This window comes from Solanum stenotomum, chromosome 10 (genome assembly GCF_019186545.1).
Source record: "Solanum stenotomum isolate F172 chromosome 10, ASM1918654v1, whole genome shotgun sequence".
NCBI lineage: Eukaryota > Viridiplantae > Streptophyta > Magnoliopsida > Solanales > Solanaceae > Solanum > Solanum stenotomum.
The window spans coordinates 5507649-5531556 of NC_064291.1; the positions used below are offsets into that span (position 1 = coordinate 5507649).

General features: G+C 34.4%; 2 protein-coding genes and 1 pseudogene across 2 annotated transcripts in view; 1 reads left to right on the forward strand and 2 right to left on the reverse strand.

Moving 5' to 3' along the window:
- LOC125842141 (serine/threonine-protein kinase BLUS1-like) overlaps nt 1-23908 on the forward strand; it is a 287074-nt gene that overhangs the window by 69937 nt on the left and 193229 nt on the right. The window lies entirely within an intron of this gene.
- On the reverse strand, nt 12028-14343 carry LOC125841762 (protein DETOXIFICATION 18-like). The gene is made up of 6 exons (XM_049520933.1): nt 13565-14343; nt 13296-13382; nt 13157-13213; nt 12486-12724; nt 12265-12383; nt 12028-12162 (listed from the first exon to the last, which is right to left on the reverse strand). Exons 1-6 carry the CDS (start codon nt 14341-14343, stop codon nt 12028-12030), a joined length of 1416 nt encoding a protein of 471 aa, XP_049376890.1.
- LOC125841764 (putative F-box protein At1g49610) lies at nt 22837-23496 on the reverse strand (annotated as a pseudogene).

Here is a 23908-nt window from a genome sequence, read left to right on the forward strand (position 1 = left end):
AACTATTTCAAAAAATAATACTGTAATTTTTTTTTGAGTTATTTTGAATTACGAAAATATGATTTTTTTTCTAAGTTTACTATTTTATAAAGTATTTAAGTTTTGAAATTTATAATGTTTATTTGTAATTTTACTTAAGTTTATTTTTAAAATATTTTTTAAAATTTTTTACTTATAAGTTAAGTTTAATAAAGTTAGTTTTTTTTTTACGTTTTTCATTTTATGTTATAATTTTTCGAGATTTATATCTTTTCAAGTTTATAAGTTATATGTTATAAGTTATAATTTATAGCTCGTAATTTAAATAACTTAAGTTTGTAATTTGTTAAATTTATAAAATTTTAAAGTTTTTAGGTTTATATTATTTGAAGTTGATGAGTTAAGTTTGTAATTTTAAAAAATTAAATAAGTAAAAAAAATGCTAATAAAAGTATAAAACAATGACAAAAATTTAAAAAATTAATCCAATTTCACGGACCGAACCGAATCGGACCGGAACCAGGATGAACCAGTACCGGTATATCGGTACCAAATCATGATGTCGTCCCGTTCCGAGTACTGGTTCAATGTATTCCATTCCGTCCCGAATACTACTGGACCGGAACACTAACCGAAATGGTACCAGTACAACCCGATCCGATGCCCAACCTTAATAGAAATACTGGAAAATGCAGATAAAGTGTGTACAACATGTTGGAGGATGCACAATTGCCGTCAAGTTGCACATACACTTTATCCTACATTCTCCAGTGTCCCTATCATCCCAAGTTTATGTAGTATAATTGAATATAAAGCATAGCGTAATAATTCATTAGTTTGGAGACTTACAAATTTTCTCTTTTTAGTTATATCATAAGTTTTCAAGATTTGAATCTTTTGAAGTTTATAAGTTATATGTTATAACTTGTAATTTAAATGACTTAAATTGTAATTTGTTAAATTTATAAATTTTAAAGTTTTTAGGTTTATATTATTTGAAGTTGATGAATTAAGTTTGTAATTTTAAAAAATTAAATAAAAATAAATAAATGCTAATAAAAGTATAAAACAATGACAAGAATTAAAAAAATCATCCAATTTCATGAACCGGACCGGATCGGAACCAGAATGAACATGGATGAACCGGTACCAAATCATGATACTGTCCCGTTTGGAGTACCGGTTCAATGTATCACATTCCATCCCGAATACTATTGGACCGGAACGGTACCGGTACAACCCGATTTGGTGCCCAACCTTAATAGAGATATTGATAAATGCCGAGAAAGTGTGTACAACATGTTGGAGGATGCACAATCGCCGTCAAGTTGTACATACACTTTATCTATATTATTCAGTATCTCTATCATCCCAAGTTTATGTAATATCATTAAATATAAAGCATAGCGTAATAATTCATTAGTTTGGAGACTTACAAATTTTCTCTCTTCAGAAGCAGATTGTCTGCGGCAACCATGACTCAATTACTAATCTAGGAATCCTCACATGGAGAATGGTCGCCCTAGTTCATAGCCTAAATATCCTCAATTAGGTATATATGCAGAGAAACTCTCTAACCCTAGCCGTTCACTAGGAGATCTAGAGTGTGTCTTTCAACACCTATAATGGTGTTTATATCGACAATATTAGGGAGTAGGGTTAAATTAACTAATGGGCCGACTCACATAACTAGCTCTCGTATGGATGCATTAGGCCCAAAAGATATTCTTATTAACACACAATGCGCTGCTCCGTTATATACTCCTTCTGTTTTAAAAAGATTGGTCTGGTTTCACTTGGCACGAAGTTTAAGAAATTAAAGAAGACTTTTGAATCTTGTGGTCATAAATTAAAGTTATGTCAAATGTACAAAATTGCTCTTAATCTTGTGGTCTTAAACATGCCACATGGAAAGCAAAAAGTAAAATATTACCAAAAAAGGAAGAGGTCATTTTTTTGAAACTGACTAAAAAGGAAAGGAGGTCATTCTTTGTGAAACGGAGGGAGTAGTAATGTTAAATGAGTCATTTTATGTAATTAATAGTAACATTAATGTCTCTCAATTATTGAAAAAAATTTGCAAAGACAAAACAAAAAAGATTAATTTTTTCTATGATTTCCAACTATACAAACTTAGTAATGAATGATCAAACATAGTCTATAGTTATAAATGAGTACTTATTATCTCCAAAAACAAACACATACTAGAACAACTAATATTCTTTTAAGGAAATTCAAGATTTTGATGTCATCAGGCAAAATGAGATAGTACTAATTAGTGTTGTGATCCAAATGATACCACCAAATAAGTGGTTAAACAATATCAAAGCTAATACATGTATTATTTTCTCTTATATACACGACATACCAAATAAGTGATTAAACAATATCAAAGCTATACAAAAACTACCCAAGTGGCTAAAGAACAGATTAAGCTGAAAGTTCACTTTCTCTATTGCTATTGTTGAGAGCCCTCTAATTTTTTCCATGATCTAGTCAATAATATCAGTAGCGATAAGCAGGGGCGGAGGCAGCATGAGGGGGTTCGTCCCGAACCTCCTCGGCGAAATATATTACTGTTTATATATGGTTAAAATTATTTTTTAGGTATGTATAATAGATGTCGAACCCCCTTCCACTAGTTCGTGTGATTACTTCTCAGATTTTGAAACCCCTTATTAAAATTTCTAGCTCCGCCATTGACGATAAGCCAAAAGTTTGGCAAGCTAGACCACATAACAAGCCAATCCATAAAACCTGCATCATATTTTTTTCAAAAACAAAATCTTTCATCAAGTTTAAATCTTGAATCTGTCTACACGGTGACACAAATAAAGCATATGGCCGCACTTGAATTACCAGAGCATGTAGGCTGAACTTGAAAACAACGAGGACTGCTATTGGGATGCCGATGAAATAGGATGCTGCTATTGGTCTCGTACAACAGTTGCATTCAGGTAACCAATACTTTCTTGAGTTGAGATCAAGATCATTTTTTTGAAAGGATCCGAGAGTCTTCTAAAAGAGATGTCGAGGAAGTCAACAAACTCAGAAGAGTACCGAGGATATGTACATGAAAAGTATGAAACAATTTATCGAGTCATTGGCAAAGATGTTTCCATTGGACAATGAAAATGGGACAACCAGTTGAAAATCTGGATCAATTTATCCATTTAATCTTGTTATTGCTTAAAAGTCATCCTTTTTGTCAGGTGTGCTCATCGAAAAAAAGGTATCAAGGTTAGTAGATACACCACCTGATAATCATCCGATAATTGTTAATCCGTTATCGGATCAACCGATATCTTATAGGTTGACTAGCAGATTAGTAAATTTAAAAATCAATACCTGATAAGCCAAACAGTTAAGCAAAATTATCCACCCGATTCATCTGTTAAACAGCCCTCGTATATTCTGATACTATTGAGAAACTCTAAATGCTATTGAGTAATCCGTTGCCCTTTTTTTTTTAACTTTAGATTCTTCATATCAAACTATCAACGCCAAAATGATATACTAATAAATTACTATCAGGGTCGAATTGACAAAAAAAAACTTAATATCTAGGAGAAAGTAAAACAAACAAATTTTAATTTAGTGATGTAGTAGAAACATGGGAAAAAAATGGCAAAAGAAAAAAAGAAGAGAGAAAACAGTAAATAAAAATTAACAAGCAAAAGAATAGCAGAACTAATTAAATGACTCAACATATTAAGCCTTCAATTTAATTAAAATATGTACTACTTTTCATTCCTTCTTTAATAAATATATTATATTTGAGTTGGCTTATCATGCCAAAATTAACACCCATATTTATCAATATTTGATCACATTTTTATAGGCTAACGATATATTGAAATTCAACTTTATCCAACTGAAATACAAGTGATCCAACTCATCGAAATATGGATAGTAAAGACTAATTTTATAAATACGAACTGAAACTGTCAGCTCTATTTTAAATCGTTAAAAAACTAATATTTGAAAATGGATAAAAATAAAAAAACAATAAAAAACATATGTTACAGACACCATATTATAGATATTCATTACATAATTTTTTGAATAAATGTGAAATCAAGCAGACAGCTTGTAAATTGTTGTAAAATAAAGCTCAGAACAATATAACAATAAAGAGAAGAAGACAAGATATGTTGATGAATGAGATAACTTATCTTCTATTCAAGTGTCTCTTACAATGGTGAATGATATCACTAATTATAGGTTGAGAAATCACTCCAAAAAAATTAATTTATTTGGAGGTGATAATCCTCTTATAAGATTCTCGTAACTTATAGAATTGATTGATAGTAAATTTTGAAGGTACGACTTAAATAGTATAAGCATGCTATTTATGGTACATGGTCCAACATACAAAAAAAAAATCTCATTTCTATTTTAAAAACATGAAAAATAATTTACAATAAGCTTAAGTCATCTGCGGCCCCTTAAACTTGTCTGCATAATTCATTTAGACACGTCAACTAGACCCAGTACCTATTGAGCACCTCTACGAGCCAAGATTTAAACCGTTTAAGCTTTTTTTGCCTACATGGCAAAACATTTGTGAGTCACGCAAATGGGGTGCGTGAATCCATTTTTCTCCCATTTTTTTGCTTGCATTTAACTCCCCCAACGTTAAATTCTTAACGGTAATTTCTCTCTCAACGTTCTCTTCTTTCCCTAAATCCCCAATTCTCTTTTATTTCTCTAAATCTGCAACCTTTCTCTTGTTTCTCTCTTCTAAATCAATTTTCTTTTATCAAATGTCGCAAAATTTAGTGAATATCGAGGAAGCCGATATATGTAAATGTGGTGATTATTGCCAACTGAAAACTTCAAAGACTCCACTGAACCTAGGTCGTTGATTTTTTGGATGAAGAGCAGCAAAGGTTTGTAACTATTCGAACAAAAACTACTGTTATTGAGTTATTCAAAAAATCAAAATTTTATATATTTATTACTGTTATGTGGTTTGTAGGAAAATGGTGGATATGGCTATTTTAGATGGAGTGATTCGTCGCCTGAAAATACTGATGAATCATCTAGATTTGTGTCATGGAATAGATTCATAGATGGTGAAAATTCGATTGATCGACTAAAGAGAAAAGTGAAAGAGCTTGAAGGAGAGAGATTTTTTGAAATTTCAATTGAATCAAAATGAAGAGAAGATGATGGTATTGAACAAGAAGCTCAAGGAAATTAAACTCCAAAGGGATTGGGAAAATGTTAAATTTAATCAACTTGTGATTATTTTTCTTTGTCTGCTACAATAAAATTGTTCTTTAATATGGTGTAGTTCATAGTAGTTCAAGATTATAGTACTTAATTGTTTAGTTTTGTAGTAGTTAGGAGGGTAATCTAGACCAATTAGTGTTGTACTTAATTGGTCTGTTTTGTAATAGTTAGGCCTGTGTTAAGTTCATATTTTGTATCAAATTGGAAGTTTGAATATGAATTGATCAGTCTCTTTTGTAACTTGCCCTGTGTTCTGAAAAAACATAGCAATTTTTTAGATCAATTAGTTCTGGGATCGAGTAGTCTTACACAAATGCATTGGAAGATAGTCTAGTTGTTGTTCAAAAATTGAGCTAATAACACAAATGCATGGTTGAAAAATACATAACACAAAGGCATGATTGAAAAATACATAACACAAATGCATTGAGAGATAGTCTAGATGTTGTTCAAAAACCATTGTCTTGCTAACACAAAGGCACATCCTCGAAAATACATAATATTTTTAACACAAAGGCATGATTAAAAATACATTACATGAGTGTTCAAAATAAACTAAAGAGTAGATTGTTGAAGACCTTTTTAACATAGGCCCATAACAGCTTTCCAAATGAACTACTTCTTAGAGGTTCCACTAGACCCTTTGTTTTTCTTGTTTGCTTTCATTTGTTGCAATTGTGAAGTGATGACGACGTCTTTTTCCCTTCCATTTTAGGCCATGGGGTTTAAAACTAATATCTATATTGGTTGGTGAAACACTATTCAATTTTGTTGTCCCATGTAGAATCTTCTTACTTGTTGTACCAGGTTGTAATAGAAGAAATAAAGTGTAAGATAAGATAAGATCATAATATGGCTATCAGAATATACACCAAAACATAGTAAACATATTAAGTGAACATACATTAAATACTTGAGCTCCAGTTGTATGATCAAAGTAAACACCAAAACCAGTTATAGGCCTTTTGTTTCCTCTAGTAGCGACAACAAATGAGGCAGAACTGCCTGATAAATATGGCAGTTGACTAGAAGAATTATCTCTTTCAGTAACAAATGGGGTCCCTCTTGCATTAAATTTTTTTCTTCCCAAACCTCTTTTAGTCCCAACTTGGACCCTTTTTTAGGAGGTCTAGGCACTGATGTTGTGTCACCACAAATAGAGCTTGGTTGACTTGATTGTGTAGTTGCAAATATGGTTGCATATGTGGTTCTAGAAGTAGAGTGTGATGGACCTCCCATTCTAGACTATATAGCATAAATAAGGATATATGAATAACTTGTAGAACAAACATTAAATGCAAATGAATTTCTAAATCTAATCTTGCTCTTGTTTAAGTAGTTCTTGGCACAGCAGTGGCGTCACCTCAAACAAAACTTTGTTGACTTGATTGTGTTCTAACTTATTGAACAAAAATAAAGAGATTTGAATAAATTGTAAAATAAAAATTAAATGCAAATGAATATGTAAATCAAATCTTAATCCTATTTGAGAATAACTTTGTTGACTTGACTTTCTCTTACTATTAGGTTGAGAAGTTCTCCCACTCCCATACTATGTCACCACAAAATAAAATATATGACTATAGTATGTATAAACTTTAAGCAATTTACAAATATGAATATGAATTATTACTTACTTTTGCACACACAACTTTGTTATGACCAGTTTTCTTGCATATGAAACATGTCATCTTTACTCTCTTTTTTGAAAGGTTACCATATTTTTTTGTCTCATCCTTACTCTTTCTTCTCTTCTTGCCAGGTCTGCCTGCATTTTTCTTAGTTTTGGAGGCTCTATTGATGGATTTGTAGTTTCAGGCCATATTTTCATACTAGGAATAGGTTGGATGAAATGGTTGTAAGCCTTGAGAAATGTTATTTTCTTATACCAGTGCTTTACATGTTGATTAGGATCTTGATTCAAGTAATAATAAGCGCAAATAGCATGAGGGCAAGGAATACCTCTTAACATCCACAACCTACGGCCACAGTGCTTTTTGTCCAAGTGAACAACAAATGAATATCCCCCCTCATTCACCCCATTCCATTGAACTTTACAATTGTGGTCATTTTATACACGTCAGATACACGTGGAGAGCTTATTAACACGTACCACACAATCTATTAAAAGTGACAAAAAAAATACTTAAACAATTCGAATGTTATCTAGTAGAGGTGCTCAAAAGGTACTAGGTATAGTTGAGGTGTCTAAATGAATTATGCAGACAACTTTAAGGGGTCGCAAATGACTTAATCCTTTACAATATAAAAATCAACATCATGCATATAGAACTCAAACATAACAACATTTCAATTTCTAATAATATAATTATGCATGTGTATGTAGGAGTGTCCCCCATAACATGGAGCACAAACGCGTTCTTCCAATCTGTTGTTTGTTTCACAATCTCCACCTTCTCTAAGTCTACTAATAACTTTCCTTCAACAATCATATAAGATATGAAAAAGACAGTCATGTATGTATCTTGTAATTTTATTTTGTATAAATAAATTTATTTAAGTTTTAAGTCTTTTTTTCTCCTTTTTATGACCTAAGTTGAGTTTACGAGCAATTGGGGCTTATTTAGTAAAACTTGGTTGAGTTTAGGGTCATAAGAGACCTCTAGTACTAAATTGAGTTCAAAATCTTCCTACCGGCTAAGTTTTTTGAATTAGTTCATGCAAGGGTAAACTTCAAACGGCCATATAGCTCATTATATAAAAAGTTGTATGACTCATGACTAATCAAACTAAAGTTCTATAAATCTTCTTTCCAACTCCACCAAGTTTGCATCTTTTCGAGTTCGGAGTAAGAAGCTATAACCATTTTACTAGAGACTATGACAACCGAGTTTTCAGTCGTATAACTACGAACCTAATTTATGGGTCATAAATTGAAGTACGACCCACACTGTGAACTCGTAGAATAAACTTCTGAAAGTCTTTTTTTTCTAATTCTTTCAAACCTAGTTACGGGTCATAAAAGCATCTATGGGTTGTAATTTGGGCCCATAAAATGAAGTCTTAAAACATGTTTTGGGCCTAATTTACATGGATCTGATTACAGGTCATAAACCCAATTACGGGCAGTAATTTGGGCGTATGAACTTCAAAAACTCAAAATTTTAGTCAGACTTCCACGGATGGGATCTCCGACCCGTAGATCAAACCACAGACCGTAGATGGCCTCGTGGAAGGTTTTTGATAAATTTTTAATTAGGGTTTATTTTGTCCTTTCCCATTATTCCTAAGTCTAAGCCACGACATTACGCGTGTCCTAAAAGGTATATTTATGCTCAAGACTCAGTTCCTACACTCTTAACTCCTCAAACTTAGAAACTATCGTAAGGAAGGCAAAAGCTAGGGTTTCAAGTCTTTCAAGTCTTTCAAGTAAGTTCTTCATTCAAATCTCAATCACTCATGTATGTAAGGTTTCAATGAGAGTATTATTTCACTCTCATGCCTAAGGTATTTTTATTCTCAAGAATTTCACAAGATTGATAGAAGTAAAGATAAGATTATTATGAAATTATGATCTTTCTTTACCATAACAAAGTTTTCCAAGGCTAATAGCTACGAACCTCATTTACGGGTCATAAATTGAAGTAGGACCCACATTGTGAATTTGTAGAATAAACTTTTGAATGCCATTTTTTGTCTGATTCTTACTAATCCAGTTACAAGTCGTAAAAGCATCTGTGAGCCATAATTTGGACCCGTAAAATGAAGTCTTGAAACACGTTTTTGGACCTAATTTACATGGATATGATTACGGGTTGTAAACTCAATTACGAGCCATAATTTGGGCGTATGAACTTCAGAAACTCAAAATTTCAGTCTAACTTCCACTCATGGGATCTACAGACCGTAGATCAAACCACATACCATAGATGGCTTCATAGAAAGTTCTTAATAGTTTTTTAATTGGGGTTTCTTTTGTCTTTTCCCATTATTCCTAAGTCTAAGCTACGACATTACACATATCCTAAAAGGGATTTTCACGCTCAAGACTCAGTTCCTACACTCTTAATTCCTCAAACTCAGAAACTACCATAAGGAAGGCAAAGGCTTGGGTTTCAAGTCTTTCAAGTAAGTTCTTCATTTAAATCTCAATCTCTCATGTATGTAAGGTTTCAATTAGAGTATTCCTTAACTCTCATACTTAAAATATTTATATATAAGAATTTAACAAGATTGATAGAAGTAAAGATAGAATTTTTATGAAATTGTGATCTTTCTTTACCACAAATGAGTTTTCAGAGTCTGAACTACGAACCTCATTTATGGGTCATAAATTGAAGTACGACTAACACTCTGAACTCGTAGAATAAACTTTTGAAAGTAATTTTTTTGTCTGATTCTTATGAACCCAATTATGGGCCGTAAAAGCATCTATGGGCCGTAATTTGGACTCGTAAAATGAAGTTTTGAAACATGTTTTTGGGCCTGATTTCTATTGATCTTATTACAAATCATAGACCCAATTACAAGCCGTAGTTTGGGCATGTATAACGAACTTTATATACTCAAAATTTCAGTCTGGCTTTCATGGATGGTATCTAGGACCCATAGATCAAACCGCAGACTGTACATAGCCTTATAGAAGGTTTCTGACAGTTTTTAACTGGGTTTCTTTTGTCTTTTCCACTATTCTTTAGTCTCAGCCACGACATTACGTACATCCATGAAGGGATTTTCATGCTCAACACTCAGTTCCTACACTCTGAACTCCCTGAAACTCAGAAGGTACCGTAAGTAAGGCAGAAGCTAGGGTTTCAAGTCTTTCAAGCTAGTTCTTCATACATATCTCAATCTATCTAGTATGTAAGGCTTCAATGAGAGTATTCCTTCACTCTGAATATTTTCAACAGACCACCTCAACTTAAACTTCTTGAACTCATATGTTTCTATATGTCTTCAGTGAGGAGTTGAGTGCAGCAGTGAAGAAGTTCCCATTGTTGGAGGAACTACACCTTTACTACATCTCAATCACCAAAAAAGCCATTGAAACTATAGGTCGTTCTTGTTGTTCTTTAAAGTCGTTTAACTTGATCATCTTAAATGACTTTAAATAATGTCAAGAATTGTTTATTGTTTAAATGGCTTATTTGGGTATTGGGATGTAGCAAATGTACAATCCCTCCAACATTGGGAACTTCTTCAGTGTTGCACTCAACTTCTCGTTGAAGACATTATAAGAGCATATAAGTTCAAGACATTTGAGCTAAGGTGATCACCAGACTAGAATGAATTGGTATCGGATCGGACCAGGATGGTTTGATCGGGTTGGCCGAAATTGGGATGAACCGGACCGGAATTATCGGGATGGAAACTCGGTTTCGTCCCATTCCACTATATACCTGTATAGAATCGGAACGGACCGAAATGGGATAAACGGGACGGCACATATAACTATTTCAAAAAATAATATATTTTTTTGAGTTATTATGAATTATGAAAATATGAAATTTTTTTTGAAGTTTTTCAATTTATGTTATAAGTTTTCAAGATTTGAATCTTTTGAAGTTTATAAGTTATATGTTATAAGTTATAACTTTAACTTGTAATTTAAATAACTTAAGTTTGTAATTTGTTAAATTTATAAATTTTAAAGTTTTTAGGTTTATATTATTTGAAGTTGATGAATTAAGTTTGTAATTTTAAAAAATTAAATAAAAAATGAAATGCTAATAAAAGTATAAAACAATGACAAAAATGAAAAAAACCAATCCAATCGGACCGGAACCGGAATGAACCGGGATGAACCGGTACCGGCACACCGATACCAAATAATGATACCGTCCCGTTCTGAGTACCGATTCAATGTATTCCATTCTGTCCCGAATACTACTGGACCGGAACAGTACCGGTACAACTCAGTCCAGTGCCTAGCCTTAATAGAGCTACTGAAAAAGGCAAATAAAGTGTGTACAACATGTTGGAGGATGCACAATCGCCATCAAGTTGTACAAACACTTTATCTACATTCTTTAGTATCCCTATCATCCCAACTTTATGTAGTATCATTGACTATAAAGCATAGAGTAATAAATCATTTGTTTGGAGACTTACAGACTTTCTCTTTTCAGAAGCGGATCGTCTGCGGCAACCATGACTCAATTACCAATCTAGGAATGGAGAATGGATGCCCTAGTTCACAGCCTAAATATCCTCAACTAGGTATATATGCAGAGTTACTCTCTAACCCTAGCCGTTCACTGAGAGATCTAGAGTGTCTTCCAACACCTATAATGGTGTTTATATAGACAATATTAGGGCGTAGGGTTAAATTAACTAATGGGCCAGATCACATAGCTAGCTCCTGTATGTGTGCATTAGGCCCAAAAGATACTCTTATTAACACATACAATGCTCTGCTCCGTTATATAGTAATGCTAAATGAGTCATTTTATGAAGTTAATAGTAACGTTAATGTCTCTCAATTATTGAAAAAAAAAATTGCAAAGACAAATAAAAAGTTAATTTTTTCTATGATTTCCAACTATACAAACTTAGTAATGAATGATCAAACATAGTCTATAGTTATAAATGAGTACTTATTATTATCTCCAAAAACAAACACATACTAGAACAGGTAATATGCTTTTAAGGAAATTCAAGATTTTGATGTCATCAGGCAAAATGAGAGTACTAATTAGTGTTGTGATCCAAATGATACCACCAAATAAGTGGTTAAACAATATCAAAGCTAATACATGTATTATTTTCTCTCATATACACGACGTACCAAATAAGTGATTAAACAATATCAAAGCTATACAAAAACTACCCAAGTGGCTAAAGAACAGATTAAGCTGAAAGTTCACTTTCTCTATTGCTATTTGTTGAGCCCTCTAATTTTTTCCATGATCTAGTCAATAATATCAGTAGCGATAAGCCAAAAGTTTGGCAAGCTAGACCACATATCAAGCCAATGCATAAAACCTGCATCATATTTTTTTCAAAAACAAAAACTTTCATCAAGTTTAAATCTTGAATCTGTCTACACGATGACACAAATAAAGCATATGACCGCATTTGAATTACCTGAGCATGTAGGCTGAGCTTGAAAACAACGAGGACTGCTATTGGGATGCCGATGAAATAGAATGCTGCCAAGTCGATGCACATAGCATAACGCTCCCACCCACATCCTCTAACCACCCCTGATCAATCGAATGACAAAGTTATTAAGCTTATTTTGAATGTCAAAACTAATAGTACATATATATATATATCTCCGAATATTACAGAAATAAAAATCTGACCTGATAAATTTCCTTGAGTGAATTCGAGTACAAAGGATATTAAAAGAAGAGGTACCATGGAGGTAAATTTGTTAATTATCTCCGCGCTATCACTAAAGAGGCCAGCCCAGGCAATATGATGATTCAATAGTGCCAAACAAAGTACATATACTAAAAGAATAGTTTGCTTGAAAGCAACAGCCACAACATGTTTAGCTCCCTCAGGATTTCCAGCTCTCAACTCCTTTGCAACTCGGGTGCTGCATATATATAATGTAAGTGATTTATAATGTAACACTCCTTCCGTTTCAATTTGTTTGTCTTAGTTTGACTGACTATATGGAGTTTAAGAAAGTAAATAAGACTTTTGAATCTTGTATCGGTCTTAAGCAAAAGATATGTAAAATGTATCAAAATACTCTGTAATCTTATGGTTTTAAACATGTCATATGTTATGTTTAAATTAAAGACTTAGCAAATTAGGAAAGAGACATTCTTTTATAAATGGACTAAAAAAAATATAAAACAGGGGGAGTAATTGTTACTCCTAGTACATTATATATGCATGTTAAGCCTGCTATCTTTTTGGTAACTTGTCATAGAGATATATCTTAAGAATATAACTATGTAAGTATTTATTCCTCCCGGACAGTGTATTTAAGTCAAACTCATATTCGTGCATGGTAGATTACCTTACACCTACACTCATACCGGAAAATAACATGTGGGCAAAGGCATGGGTATTTACACTGAAAAGTCACAACAAAAAAAATTGTCAGCCTTGATGAATGTGAAGATGTGATTTATGGTCTAAAGCAAAGAAGCTTTTACCTCATTGCAATTATGGAAATCGATGTTTCCGGGTTTGGCATCAAACCAGCCAATAACACAAGAATCTCAAAAGCGCAGTACTCCAAACTGCATATATACATACATGTACATCATCATCAACAACAGCATACGCAGTGTAATCCCACAAGTAGAGTCAGGGGAGAGGGTAGAGTGTATGCAAACCTTACCATAGAACGAAATGAAGAGTAGTACACAACATACAGAAGGAAAGAATAATAATATGATCGAGCACTACGTACATTACTCACCAGACCATGGCAGCAGAGGGCAAAGCCAATTTCAAGTTAGTAAGGATATGATGAAAATGAAATGGGTCGAATGAGAAAGCGTAATCCCATTTGATATGTTTGGAGAAAAACATGAATAGACCAAAGATGATGAGTTGAATCCAAATGGAAATAGATGTTGCTAATGATGCTCCTTTAAAACTGCCAAGACCTGTCCAATGAACCAAAGCATAGGCAATAATAGCAATATGTATAACTAAAGATGCCATTGAAAACAAAAGTATAGGGTCTAAAATTGAGTGTGCCCTAAGAAATCTCATGACATTTTGCAAAAGCCCATATCCAAACAATCCAGGTATAAGAAACTTCAAAAACAGTCCTGCTTCTTTCGCAATTTCATGATCCTGATGAAATAAATGAATGAGAATTGTATCTGAATACCACCAGAGAAGAGCAATGGCGGTTGAAAAGAAGAATGATATGATACATGATGTCTGCAGCAAAGTGTACGTTGTTGTTCGGGATTGTCTACATAATGTTTCGACTGCAGCATTCAATCCAAATATGAAAGAGAAACCAGTGATTACAGCCCAGGAAGTAGCGAGATTTGAGGCAGCTAGTTGAAGATTGCCAGCAAACATGACAGAAACAATATTGATGGAATAGAAACAACTCAATATAACAATCAATGGCGATGAAATCATTGACTGATTCGTTACTTCCTCCATATCTATTAACTTATTAAAACACCCGTTTAACGTACTCAAACACCCCTCCGTTTTTTCGCTGGAGTTAGCCATTGATGAGGCGATACAAAAAGTAAATTACAGCCTTAACAGAAATGTAGACCTAAAGCTAATTTTTGGATATTATATTGGGGGAAGACAGAGTACTCATGAATGATGATGGTTTCCGGCAGATTGGATCGAATTTGGCGGGTCATACATAAGCGTTATTGCGTTAACCGATTATATTAGCTCAATTCTAAAATATATATATATATATCAAATATGTAATTTTATAGAAAATCCATGAATTCACGTGCACCATAAATTGCATAAAAAATTCATCCCCCGAACACCAAAAAAGTTGCCAAAACCAAACTCGAAATAAAAAATTTGATATTGAAATTACCGACGACGGGTTTTTAAAATTTTTATTTTTATTTTTGAAAAATGCGGATATCCAAAGGTTGATTGTCTTAATTAATTATGCAATTATAACCCCATTTTTAATTATAAGAAATTAATTTCTAAAAAGCAAATGATATTTTATTATTATGTATAAATAAAATACAAGACATAACTAAGTAAGAAAGGAAAAAACTTTTCCCGCGCTCACATTTTTCTGTTATAACTAACCATAACCGTTTACTCTATTAAACTATATATATTTTACTTTTCGTTTCCACTGTCACGAGATAGTTCATTTACTCTTTCTGGGTATGCATATTGCTTCCAATTTTTTGTTTTTCGAATTGTGAGCAAAATCATTTCGATTGTTATGTACTTTCATTATTCGTTCTTCTTCGTTTCTGGGTGATTGTCTTTTTTTTTTGCAGTAAACTGAAGGATCAAGTCTCACTACACTTGAAAAGAGAATGTAAGATCAATTATTTGGTATTTTAGACTTTGTTTTGATCCTGGAGTACTGACAATCGTTATTTTGATGCAGAAAACTGCATTCTGGAGAATCGTATAATGAAGTAAGATTATATATTTCTTGTTCTTGGCCCGTTCTTTTATTTATTTTTGTTTTTGTTTAAATTTTCCAGCGTAAGATTGTCATATTGATGATGATCATCATTGAGTACTTTCAATTAACAACTTATGGTCTACTTGCAATTTGATTATTAGCTTAATTATGTATTTCGTAATAATCTAGATTGATTAGCTAATTAATTATGTGTACGTTTCGTAATAATCAGGATTGATTTGATTATTAGCTTAATTATGTATTTCATAATAATCTCTAACGACTGTAACCGGTGAACAAGAATTAATTCGTGACTGGACAGCATGAGTTCATTGCAGTCTCTTCTAATTAGTGCATCCCAAAGTTAAGAGTATTTCTCATTTTGTTTATTACTGAAACAGGCAGTGAATCTTTCCTAGGTTCTTGGCTGTGTGTTATCCTTTCCCTACTGAGAACTGTTAATTCCACAATAGGTTCTTTAGCTGCTCAATACGATAGCCTCGATTTCGCCAGCAGTTCACTGATTTCCTCTTGGCAAATGTCAAAAACAACTAGTTTCAATTGCAAAATCATCCCAGTATGTGCCAAACTCTATATAGTGGCCACAAGCAACTTCAGTCTCGTTAATCTGTTTGGTAAAGGAACACGTGTTTTTGTTTATAGAGCAGATATCCCTCATGGAAAGGTATCTTTTTAAGTACTTGTTGCAATTAACAAAGAAGTTTTCTTACTTGCTTGCTGCTTCTTTTTTTTGCATTCTCTATAACTCAGGAAGAACAATTTATGGAAGTGATGCGAATCGCATCCACTTTGAAGCACCCTATTGTTTCACTTGTTAGCTACTCTGTGGGGCATGGAAACCACTTCCTTGTGTATGAGTACGTAAGGAATGTCACACTTGATGATGCCTTGAACCATGTAGTGTGCATGCCTCTGACATGGAGCCTCCGATTCCACATTGCTCGGGCATTGAAGTAAGTACATGATACTTGATTTGTTTGTCCTTGCAACCTTCTATTCACCTGGTTGGACACCTGCAATAGGTTTTTCACCATGGCTCACTACTTTGTAATTATGACTGCAAATGTTGTATGGTGGATGAGGATAAACTTTTGCTTGCGTTTTGTGTTTTGCTGCTGATGTTTCTTTTTTTCTTGTTCCTGATGTAGTTCAAAACCAGAAGGAGAGCAGTCAGTAGTGGAGTGGGCTTCTTCCAAGCTTCATGACAGTGAGTCTTTGTTAGAGATGGCTGATCCAACAATAAGGAGAACAAGTTCCACTGGGGTTCCGTCATCTTCTGAAGGTACTATCTCCCAAGGTACAAAAACAGAGAAAAGGGAGGACAAGAAGGAGGTAAAAAAAGAATCACTGGAAATCCTGGAGGAGGATTGTCAACAAACTGATCAACAGGGAGAAAAAGACAAAGAAGACGGAGAGGACGAGGATGAGGAAAAGAAACAAGAAAAGGGAGAGGAGGAGGAGGAGGAGGAGGAGGAGGAGGAGGAGGAAGAAGAGGAGGAGGAGGAGGAGGAGGAGGAGGAGGAGGAGGAGGAGGAGGAGGAAGAAGAAGGACAGGAAGAACAACAACAATCACTGCAGATTGAAGTTGACAACACTGCTGGTGATGCAGAGATTGAAGTTGACAACACTGCTGGTAATGTAGAGATTGAAGTTGATGACAATGCTGGTGATGTAGAGATTGAAGTTGACAACACTGCTGGTGATGTAGAGATTGAAGTTGACGACACTGCTGGTGATGTAGAGATTGAAGTTGACGACAATGCTGGTGATGTAGAGATTGAAGTTGACGACAATTCTGGTGATGTAGAGATTGAAGTTGATGACAATGCTGGTGATATAGAGATTGAAGTTGACAACAATGCTGGTGATGTAGAGATTGAAGTTGACGACAATGCTGGTGATGTAGAGATTGAAGTTGTGGTGATGTAGAGATTGAAGTTGACAACAATGCTGGTGGTGCAGGAAGGGAACAGGAGTGAGAGGTAGAACAACAGCAACAATCACTGCAGATTGAAGTTGCCAACAATGTTGATGATGCAGGAGGGGAAGAGAAGAGGCCAAATTGGCTTTCTAGATATTTTCCCATAATATCCTTTGCTGCTTTCGGGATATATGTAGTTGGAGGAACAATCAATTACTTCACTCAGATGTATCTTGGAAAAGGTATATCTTTTCCAAAAAGATAGAATCACTGTTATGATTTGTTTGGTGTGTTGTGTATGGGGTATTGCGGAGGGTTAATTAGAGGTTAGGGGAGAAGTAACGTAGTTCCATTGCTAATGTCCTGGACAAATATTCTCTTTTCTGTTGTTCCTCCTCTTATGTCTTCCTATTTTCCCCATTCCTTTCATGTTTTCGTCTGGTTGATCTTGAAATATATGAACAAGTTAAACTCTTCTTACTGCTAAACTCTTATGGTGTTATCTTACTATTTTCCCACGACAGAAGGCATATCTAACGAACATCAAGCAAAAGATCACCTTCCTTCACCAACACGTCTCATGTAATTTCTTTTTCTGCCAACTTTGCAGCAACTTAGCTTCCTTGAGAGAAGGAAGATAAAAAAGCTCAAAGCATCGCATCTAATATCAGTACCTAACAATGCAAACCAAACGAAACTACGGAGCTTACATATTTCTTTGTGCAATGAACTTTTCATTTTAGCCTACATAGTACTGTTAATGGACTCCGATCCATGCTTATCTGTTATACTTGACACTTGTGGCTTTCTCAGACTGGTCACTGGGCTATTCCATCCTATAGATGTCATCCAAACAGATCAAAGTTACATTTAGCTCAGTGCAAGCCTAGTCAAATGAATCTGATGGCAGCTTATTAATCGCACAGAATAAAGCAACACCAAAAAGATGAAGCTTCTTCCTCCAGTGATAGACAACTCAGGTAACAGTAATTCCATACAACAAAGAGAGAGATGCCCTGAAAGGAGTTACTTTCAATAACCAAATTAGCAGAAATTGGTATACATGAACACCACAAAAGAACCACCCTCAAAGAAATGAAACCATTATCTGAATGACCTTCTTTGGCAGTCTCCCCTAACATTACAAAATAACCACTCATTCCATGGTTCAAAAATCAAAATACGGTTCTACCATGAAGACGTGGTAGAAAAAGGAATTGGGTAAGATAAGGGAAAACGATGGTGGGTAACTGCTGTTCATCTGGTTAGATTCAACATAAGAAACTTTGGTCAGAAGCAAAAGCAACTTGGCTCCAAGGGAAACTAAAACAGTAAGTCAGACTTAATCCCTGAACAATTACCCAACATGAACTTCATCAAGATTGAAAACTAGCCTAATAGTTTGCCTTGACAGAGCAGTCGAGAACCCGAAAGAAGACAGAACATAATGAGCACCCACTTTTTAACTTTGTAAATTATACCTAAACTATACAACTTATACAGGCTAACTTATGCAACTTAGATTATTCCTGTGCATATCTTGATCCCTATATTGTACAGGTTAGAATTCTGGGATTTTTTTTTTCATTTGCTTTGAATTATATGAATGCGGATAGTTTAATAAACATATGATCAGATTTGGCCCCAGAACCCTCAGCAGCTCGGCCCCCACCTTATACTATGTAGTGCAACAATTTTTCAGCAGTTGGCCTTTTAGTTTGATCTTTCACCAAGCACATGGCAACCATTTCCTTGAAAGACTGTTAAAGAATCAAAAAGTTTTGGATTTCATACATGAAAAGAACAAAAGCATTGAACCATATTCTAGAGCAAGATCATCAAAATATATCCAGCATCTAAATCAACCAGTGCAAACTAAAAAGACTACCTTTGAGAATTTCTTATCACGGTCATTATCAAGTCCAGGAGGAGCACTGTTTATGGTCCTATCACAGGAGAACCAAGGTCTCTAAGTTCAGTTAACACATAACGATATTTATTTGAAATTGATAACAACTTGTATTAACAGTAAAACTCAGCTACAAAAGAGGCTGAGTTCTGATCTTTACAAACAAAAGTATAAGGGGGCACCTAACAAAAAATTTACACCTTCCACACCCAAAAATGCTTACACTTTCCTATTAAATGTACCAGTTCTCCTATCTTCCCCCACATGTTTCTTTACACCAAAAATAGATGAGTCTAAGACAATTCATCCTGATTTTCTGAATAGGACTGCTAGTGTGCTCAAAATAGTTCCTTTCCTTCCATATTATCCACCATATAGCTAAAAAAGTAGAATAGTTCAACTAGCTTTAATTAGAGGAAACTATATTCCATGGATAACAAACACAGGGAAACTTCAATTATATTTGAGGTTTGATTGTCCTCAAATATTTGGTGTTATGTGGCAACTTCGTAGACCTGTGTGGTTCCATTGCTTGCATGAACTCACAATTCTCTCAGGTTTCTCTCCTTCCTGTTAAATTAGGGTTGCATTAACATTCTTACTTTCCAACAAACAGAGTCACCTTTCCAGAAAAACAACATACCCAGTAAAATCCCACAAAGTGGGGTATGAGGAGAGTAGAGTAGAGTGTACACATACCTTACTCCTACCTCGTAGAGAGAGACTATTTTCAAAAGACCCTAGACTCAAGTGAACAAATCAAAGCAGTAATGAAAAGGAAATACTAACAGTGAAGAAATAAGAGAACATGACCCTTGGTTCACCAAATAAGAAGAACATAGGCCAGTGAAACAAGTCCTTGGACAAGTAATGAATCTTTGCAGTACTATTTTGGCAAACTGGTTTTCAACTTAAAAATTTCATAGTATAGAAAGAAGATCAGGATTTAGCAAAATGAATAGAAATTACAAAACATTAGAGCAAGCTTTCTTCCATGACTATTAAGGGACTTAGACATGAAGAACCACTAACAACTCCTTGGGCATTGACAAGTGCAATCCACGCCTTTTCTAATAGCTCAAACCGGCCAGTTTCAAACATAAAGTTATAGATGTCAAATATATTGTGATTAATACAAACAATAGGGGCCAAAGTTATCAATAAGAAAAGACAATTGAAGCGTGCAGAGAGGATCTTGGATAGCTTAGGAGCTCCTGTGCCATTGTAACATAATCCAGAGATGCATCACTCCCTTGGAATGTGGCAACAATGTCAAACTTTTCTAGCACAATTGCATGGTTGAGCAAATATTTTACCAATGGTAGCACAGATCCATTTAAGTTAAGGATCTTGATGGTCTTCAGATAGGGAAATGAGCCATTACAATTATGTGACTCAAACCTCCTGATCTGTTCGTCCTCAGGTGGAAGCAGGAAACATCTCAGTGCATAGCAAATCCTGTAGGAAAGAAACCACTATATTAACCAATTATTTTCCTTAGATGGAAGCAGGAAACCAAGGAGTTGATTGTGGATAAATAAAAAGACGATGACTTTTTCAATACAAGGAACATCTCAGTGCATAGCAAATGTTACAATGTGGTACATGCCAACAATAAAAAGTTGTTTCAAAGCATCTGATCATTTATCCCTTCGCATTAAGGTGAGTACTATATCGTTTACTTGTTAAACATCTTTTACCAACAACTACAACAAGTTCACTCATATAGTGACAACATGAATCAAAGCAACACAAGCTGAACTATATTATGAAGGAAAATAAATTGAGAGAACAAAAAAGTTCATTTAAACGTCATACAAGAAAAAAGAAATAATAAGCACGCAACTGCAACAGATTTAACAAAGAGAATCATAAACTTTTTCTACTAGAAAAGCAGATTTTGAATAAAAATTATGACTGAAGCATTTGCACTTTCCTATGGGCTTAAATGGTATCCTGAAAGCCGACTCTTTAACTTATTGTATGTTCAAGCGAGTTGCAACACCTTCTTGGGAATATGAACCTATTATTGAAAAGATTAAGTCAAGGTGACGGAGAAACCAATTGTGTGGCTAATTCTTTAGTTGGATACAATCACCCAGTGGATGCAGAGAAAAACATTTTCAACTTTAACTCAGTATGAAGAGAAGCTAGAGGGAACTTATGGGTTGACACATGGAAGCTCTTTTCCTTCATAATTGGAAAGAAAGCCCAAAGCGTATCTCCAATAATGCAACAAGATGAACTTCCCTGTTTGATCCTTCAGTCAGTTCACATGTTACTTGTCTCGCTTTTTCTCCTTTTTAGTTCTTATGGAAACAACTTACACGGGAGCAGTCTCCACAAGTTAGAAGCTATTGTCTCATTAAGTACTTAAGCTAGCTATGCTTCAAATTGCAAATGGGAGTTCTTGTTTTGTTTATACATTAAGGATTATCTCCTACACTTTTGTCAAACATTGAACCTCTTAATCTTCTCCACACTTGAGGATTGAACTGATACAAGTCTCTCTTTTTTTAACAACTAGGAGGGGTCTAAATTAAAATGAAATTCTGATTATTATTTTTTCAAAAGTACTTACGATAAGAAATGTTAAATATATCATCTTCTTCCTCCACTAATAGTTGTTTGAAATAAATAACATGAAGTAACAAATATAAAGGTCTAACCCTTCAGGGTGGCCCAGTGGTTTGGGTTTGAGACTTCTATGTTGGAGGTCTCAAGTTTGAAATCCCTTGCCAACGAAAACAAGGGGTTTGCCTTCTGGGTCGAGCTTGTCGCACCAGGCTTGCCTAGTGCGGGTTACCTCTCCTGTGTGGTTTGCGAGCTATTGCATAAGAGCGGGGGTTTTACCTTGTGCGCACCCAAAGGTAAGAGCGGGGGTTTTACCTTGTGCACACCCAAAGGGTAGCGGCTGCGTGTTTCCCTTGTCATCAAAATAAAAAAAATATAAAACAAATACAAAGGTCTAAAAGAAACTTACTCCAGATTCAACATCGTACCAATCAATGACCAATGTCTCAAGATCCAGTGAGCTCTGTAGAAAGCAGCAAATTCCAGGGAAATCCAACTGTTCAAATCCCACATCAAGTTCTAAGAACTTCCGGCATGATGGTGGAAACTCCCACCCTTTCAACTCCAAGATGGACAAGCACTTACAAACAAAATATGTCAAAACAAGGAAATATGACATACTTAATAAATGAAATGTAAATTGTAGAATAATTCATATAAACAACTTGGACTTCTACAACTGTTTTGCCACATATGGTTGGTTTGAGAATCCAAAGATGGACCTATGAACACTTGGGAAAGCCCATTAACAAAACTAAATAGTTTTACATATTTTTCTATAAATTGCAAACTCTTTATTCTCACAGTTAATCTTCAAATAGTTTGTTCAAAAGATCTTGTTTCAACTTAGATTATCCCAAGTTGTGGCACTATCAATGTTACTATAGTGATGATTCAATAGCAAATAAAAAGGATTTGAATTTTGGACAATGAAGAGTATGAATATACCTCGATGCACCAGGATCCCAAGTTAAGATTCTCGACATGGGCAACAATGTCAAGAAGTTCCTTAAAAAACCTAAATTCCTTCTCCAAGTTTTGTTCTTCGTCCTCAAAATCAAAATCTAAACAAAGCACCGCAGTAACAAGTGATGCCACATTTATGATGCGTATCTCACTACACAACCCCAAAATTTGCAAATTTTTAATAGAAGGGGCTAATAATTTGAGCCAAAGATCATGATTCTCATTTTTATAGTCGAGTATAATCAATTCTCTCAACTTCACAGAGCTTAGTTCCAAACGATGTATGCCCGGAAATTTTTCCAAGTACTCCAAGTTCGGGCGACCAGATAATACATTTTCAATGACACCATCTGTGAATTCCATGTAAACAATTGAAAGAGAAACAAGACTACTCCAGTTAACATTGCCAAAAGGGTTCAATTGGCAGTTCCATAAAACCAAATTCCTCAATGACGCATTTTTATATGTAAATTGAGGAAATTCATATCTTCGGTTATTTTTAGAAAGTCCAAGATCTTCAACATTAGCAAGTTTAGTCGCAAAATGAACCCATATATCAACATCTTTAGCATAACGCTCGTCGTACTTAAGGCACCACACTCTAAGTTTCCGAATCTTCTCACAAGACCTCCAATAATAAAGTTCTATGTGGATAGAAACTAGGTAATCACGAGTGTCACTAACCGGGAAGTTGAATTCGAGTGATGTTGGAACGAATTTCCAAAGAAACTGCCATCATTCAGACAATACACTTGTTCTCACAACTTCTTTATTGTTCGGCAACATAAAGAGGATGTGAAGTAGGATTGAATCGGGAAAATCGCTGAGTCGGCCTCTTCCCGCCATGAGTTTGCTTTGCATTTCCATGGATTACAACTACTACTATGTCTTCAAGGTGGAGGGTTTGTGGAGGCGTTGATAGGGTCAACGAAATTGGGTAAGTGTTCTATAATTTAGGTTGATTTCCCTAAAGCAAATATATAGTTGGCGAAAAAAACATAAATAGGGAACTTTTAAAGAACTATTACATATACATGGAAACAATAATTGATTATCAATTATGACATATAAAATATTAACTTCTATAGTATACAAAGAAACAATCTACATAAATTACCTACACAAGGATAATAATTAAAGATCAATTCCATTAAAATAGAAATAGTACCAAGAATCTATAAATCCTCGTGTTCTTTACTACAAATTTCATCCCTTAAGTTAGTAGATACTACATTTGTTTAATAGAACTATAAAGAAACATATACATACCAATATTATA

What these genes read in the sequence shown, in the direction of transcription:
- LOC125841762 (XM_049520933.1), bottom strand. Translation starts at nt 14,343, where the DNA reads ATGGCTAACTCCAGCGAAAAAACGGAGGGGTGTTTGAGTACGTTAAAC. An exon ending in GGTATGAGTGTAGGTGTAAG is followed by an intron (nt 12,725 to 13,156) that starts GTAATCTACCAT and finishes ATATATATGCAG; the next exon opens with CACCCGAGTTGCAAAGGAGT. An exon ending in CACTCAAGGAAATTTATCAG is followed by an intron (nt 12,384 to 12,485) that starts GTCAGATTTTTA and finishes TCGATTGATCAG; the next exon opens with GGGTGGTTAGAGGATGTGGG.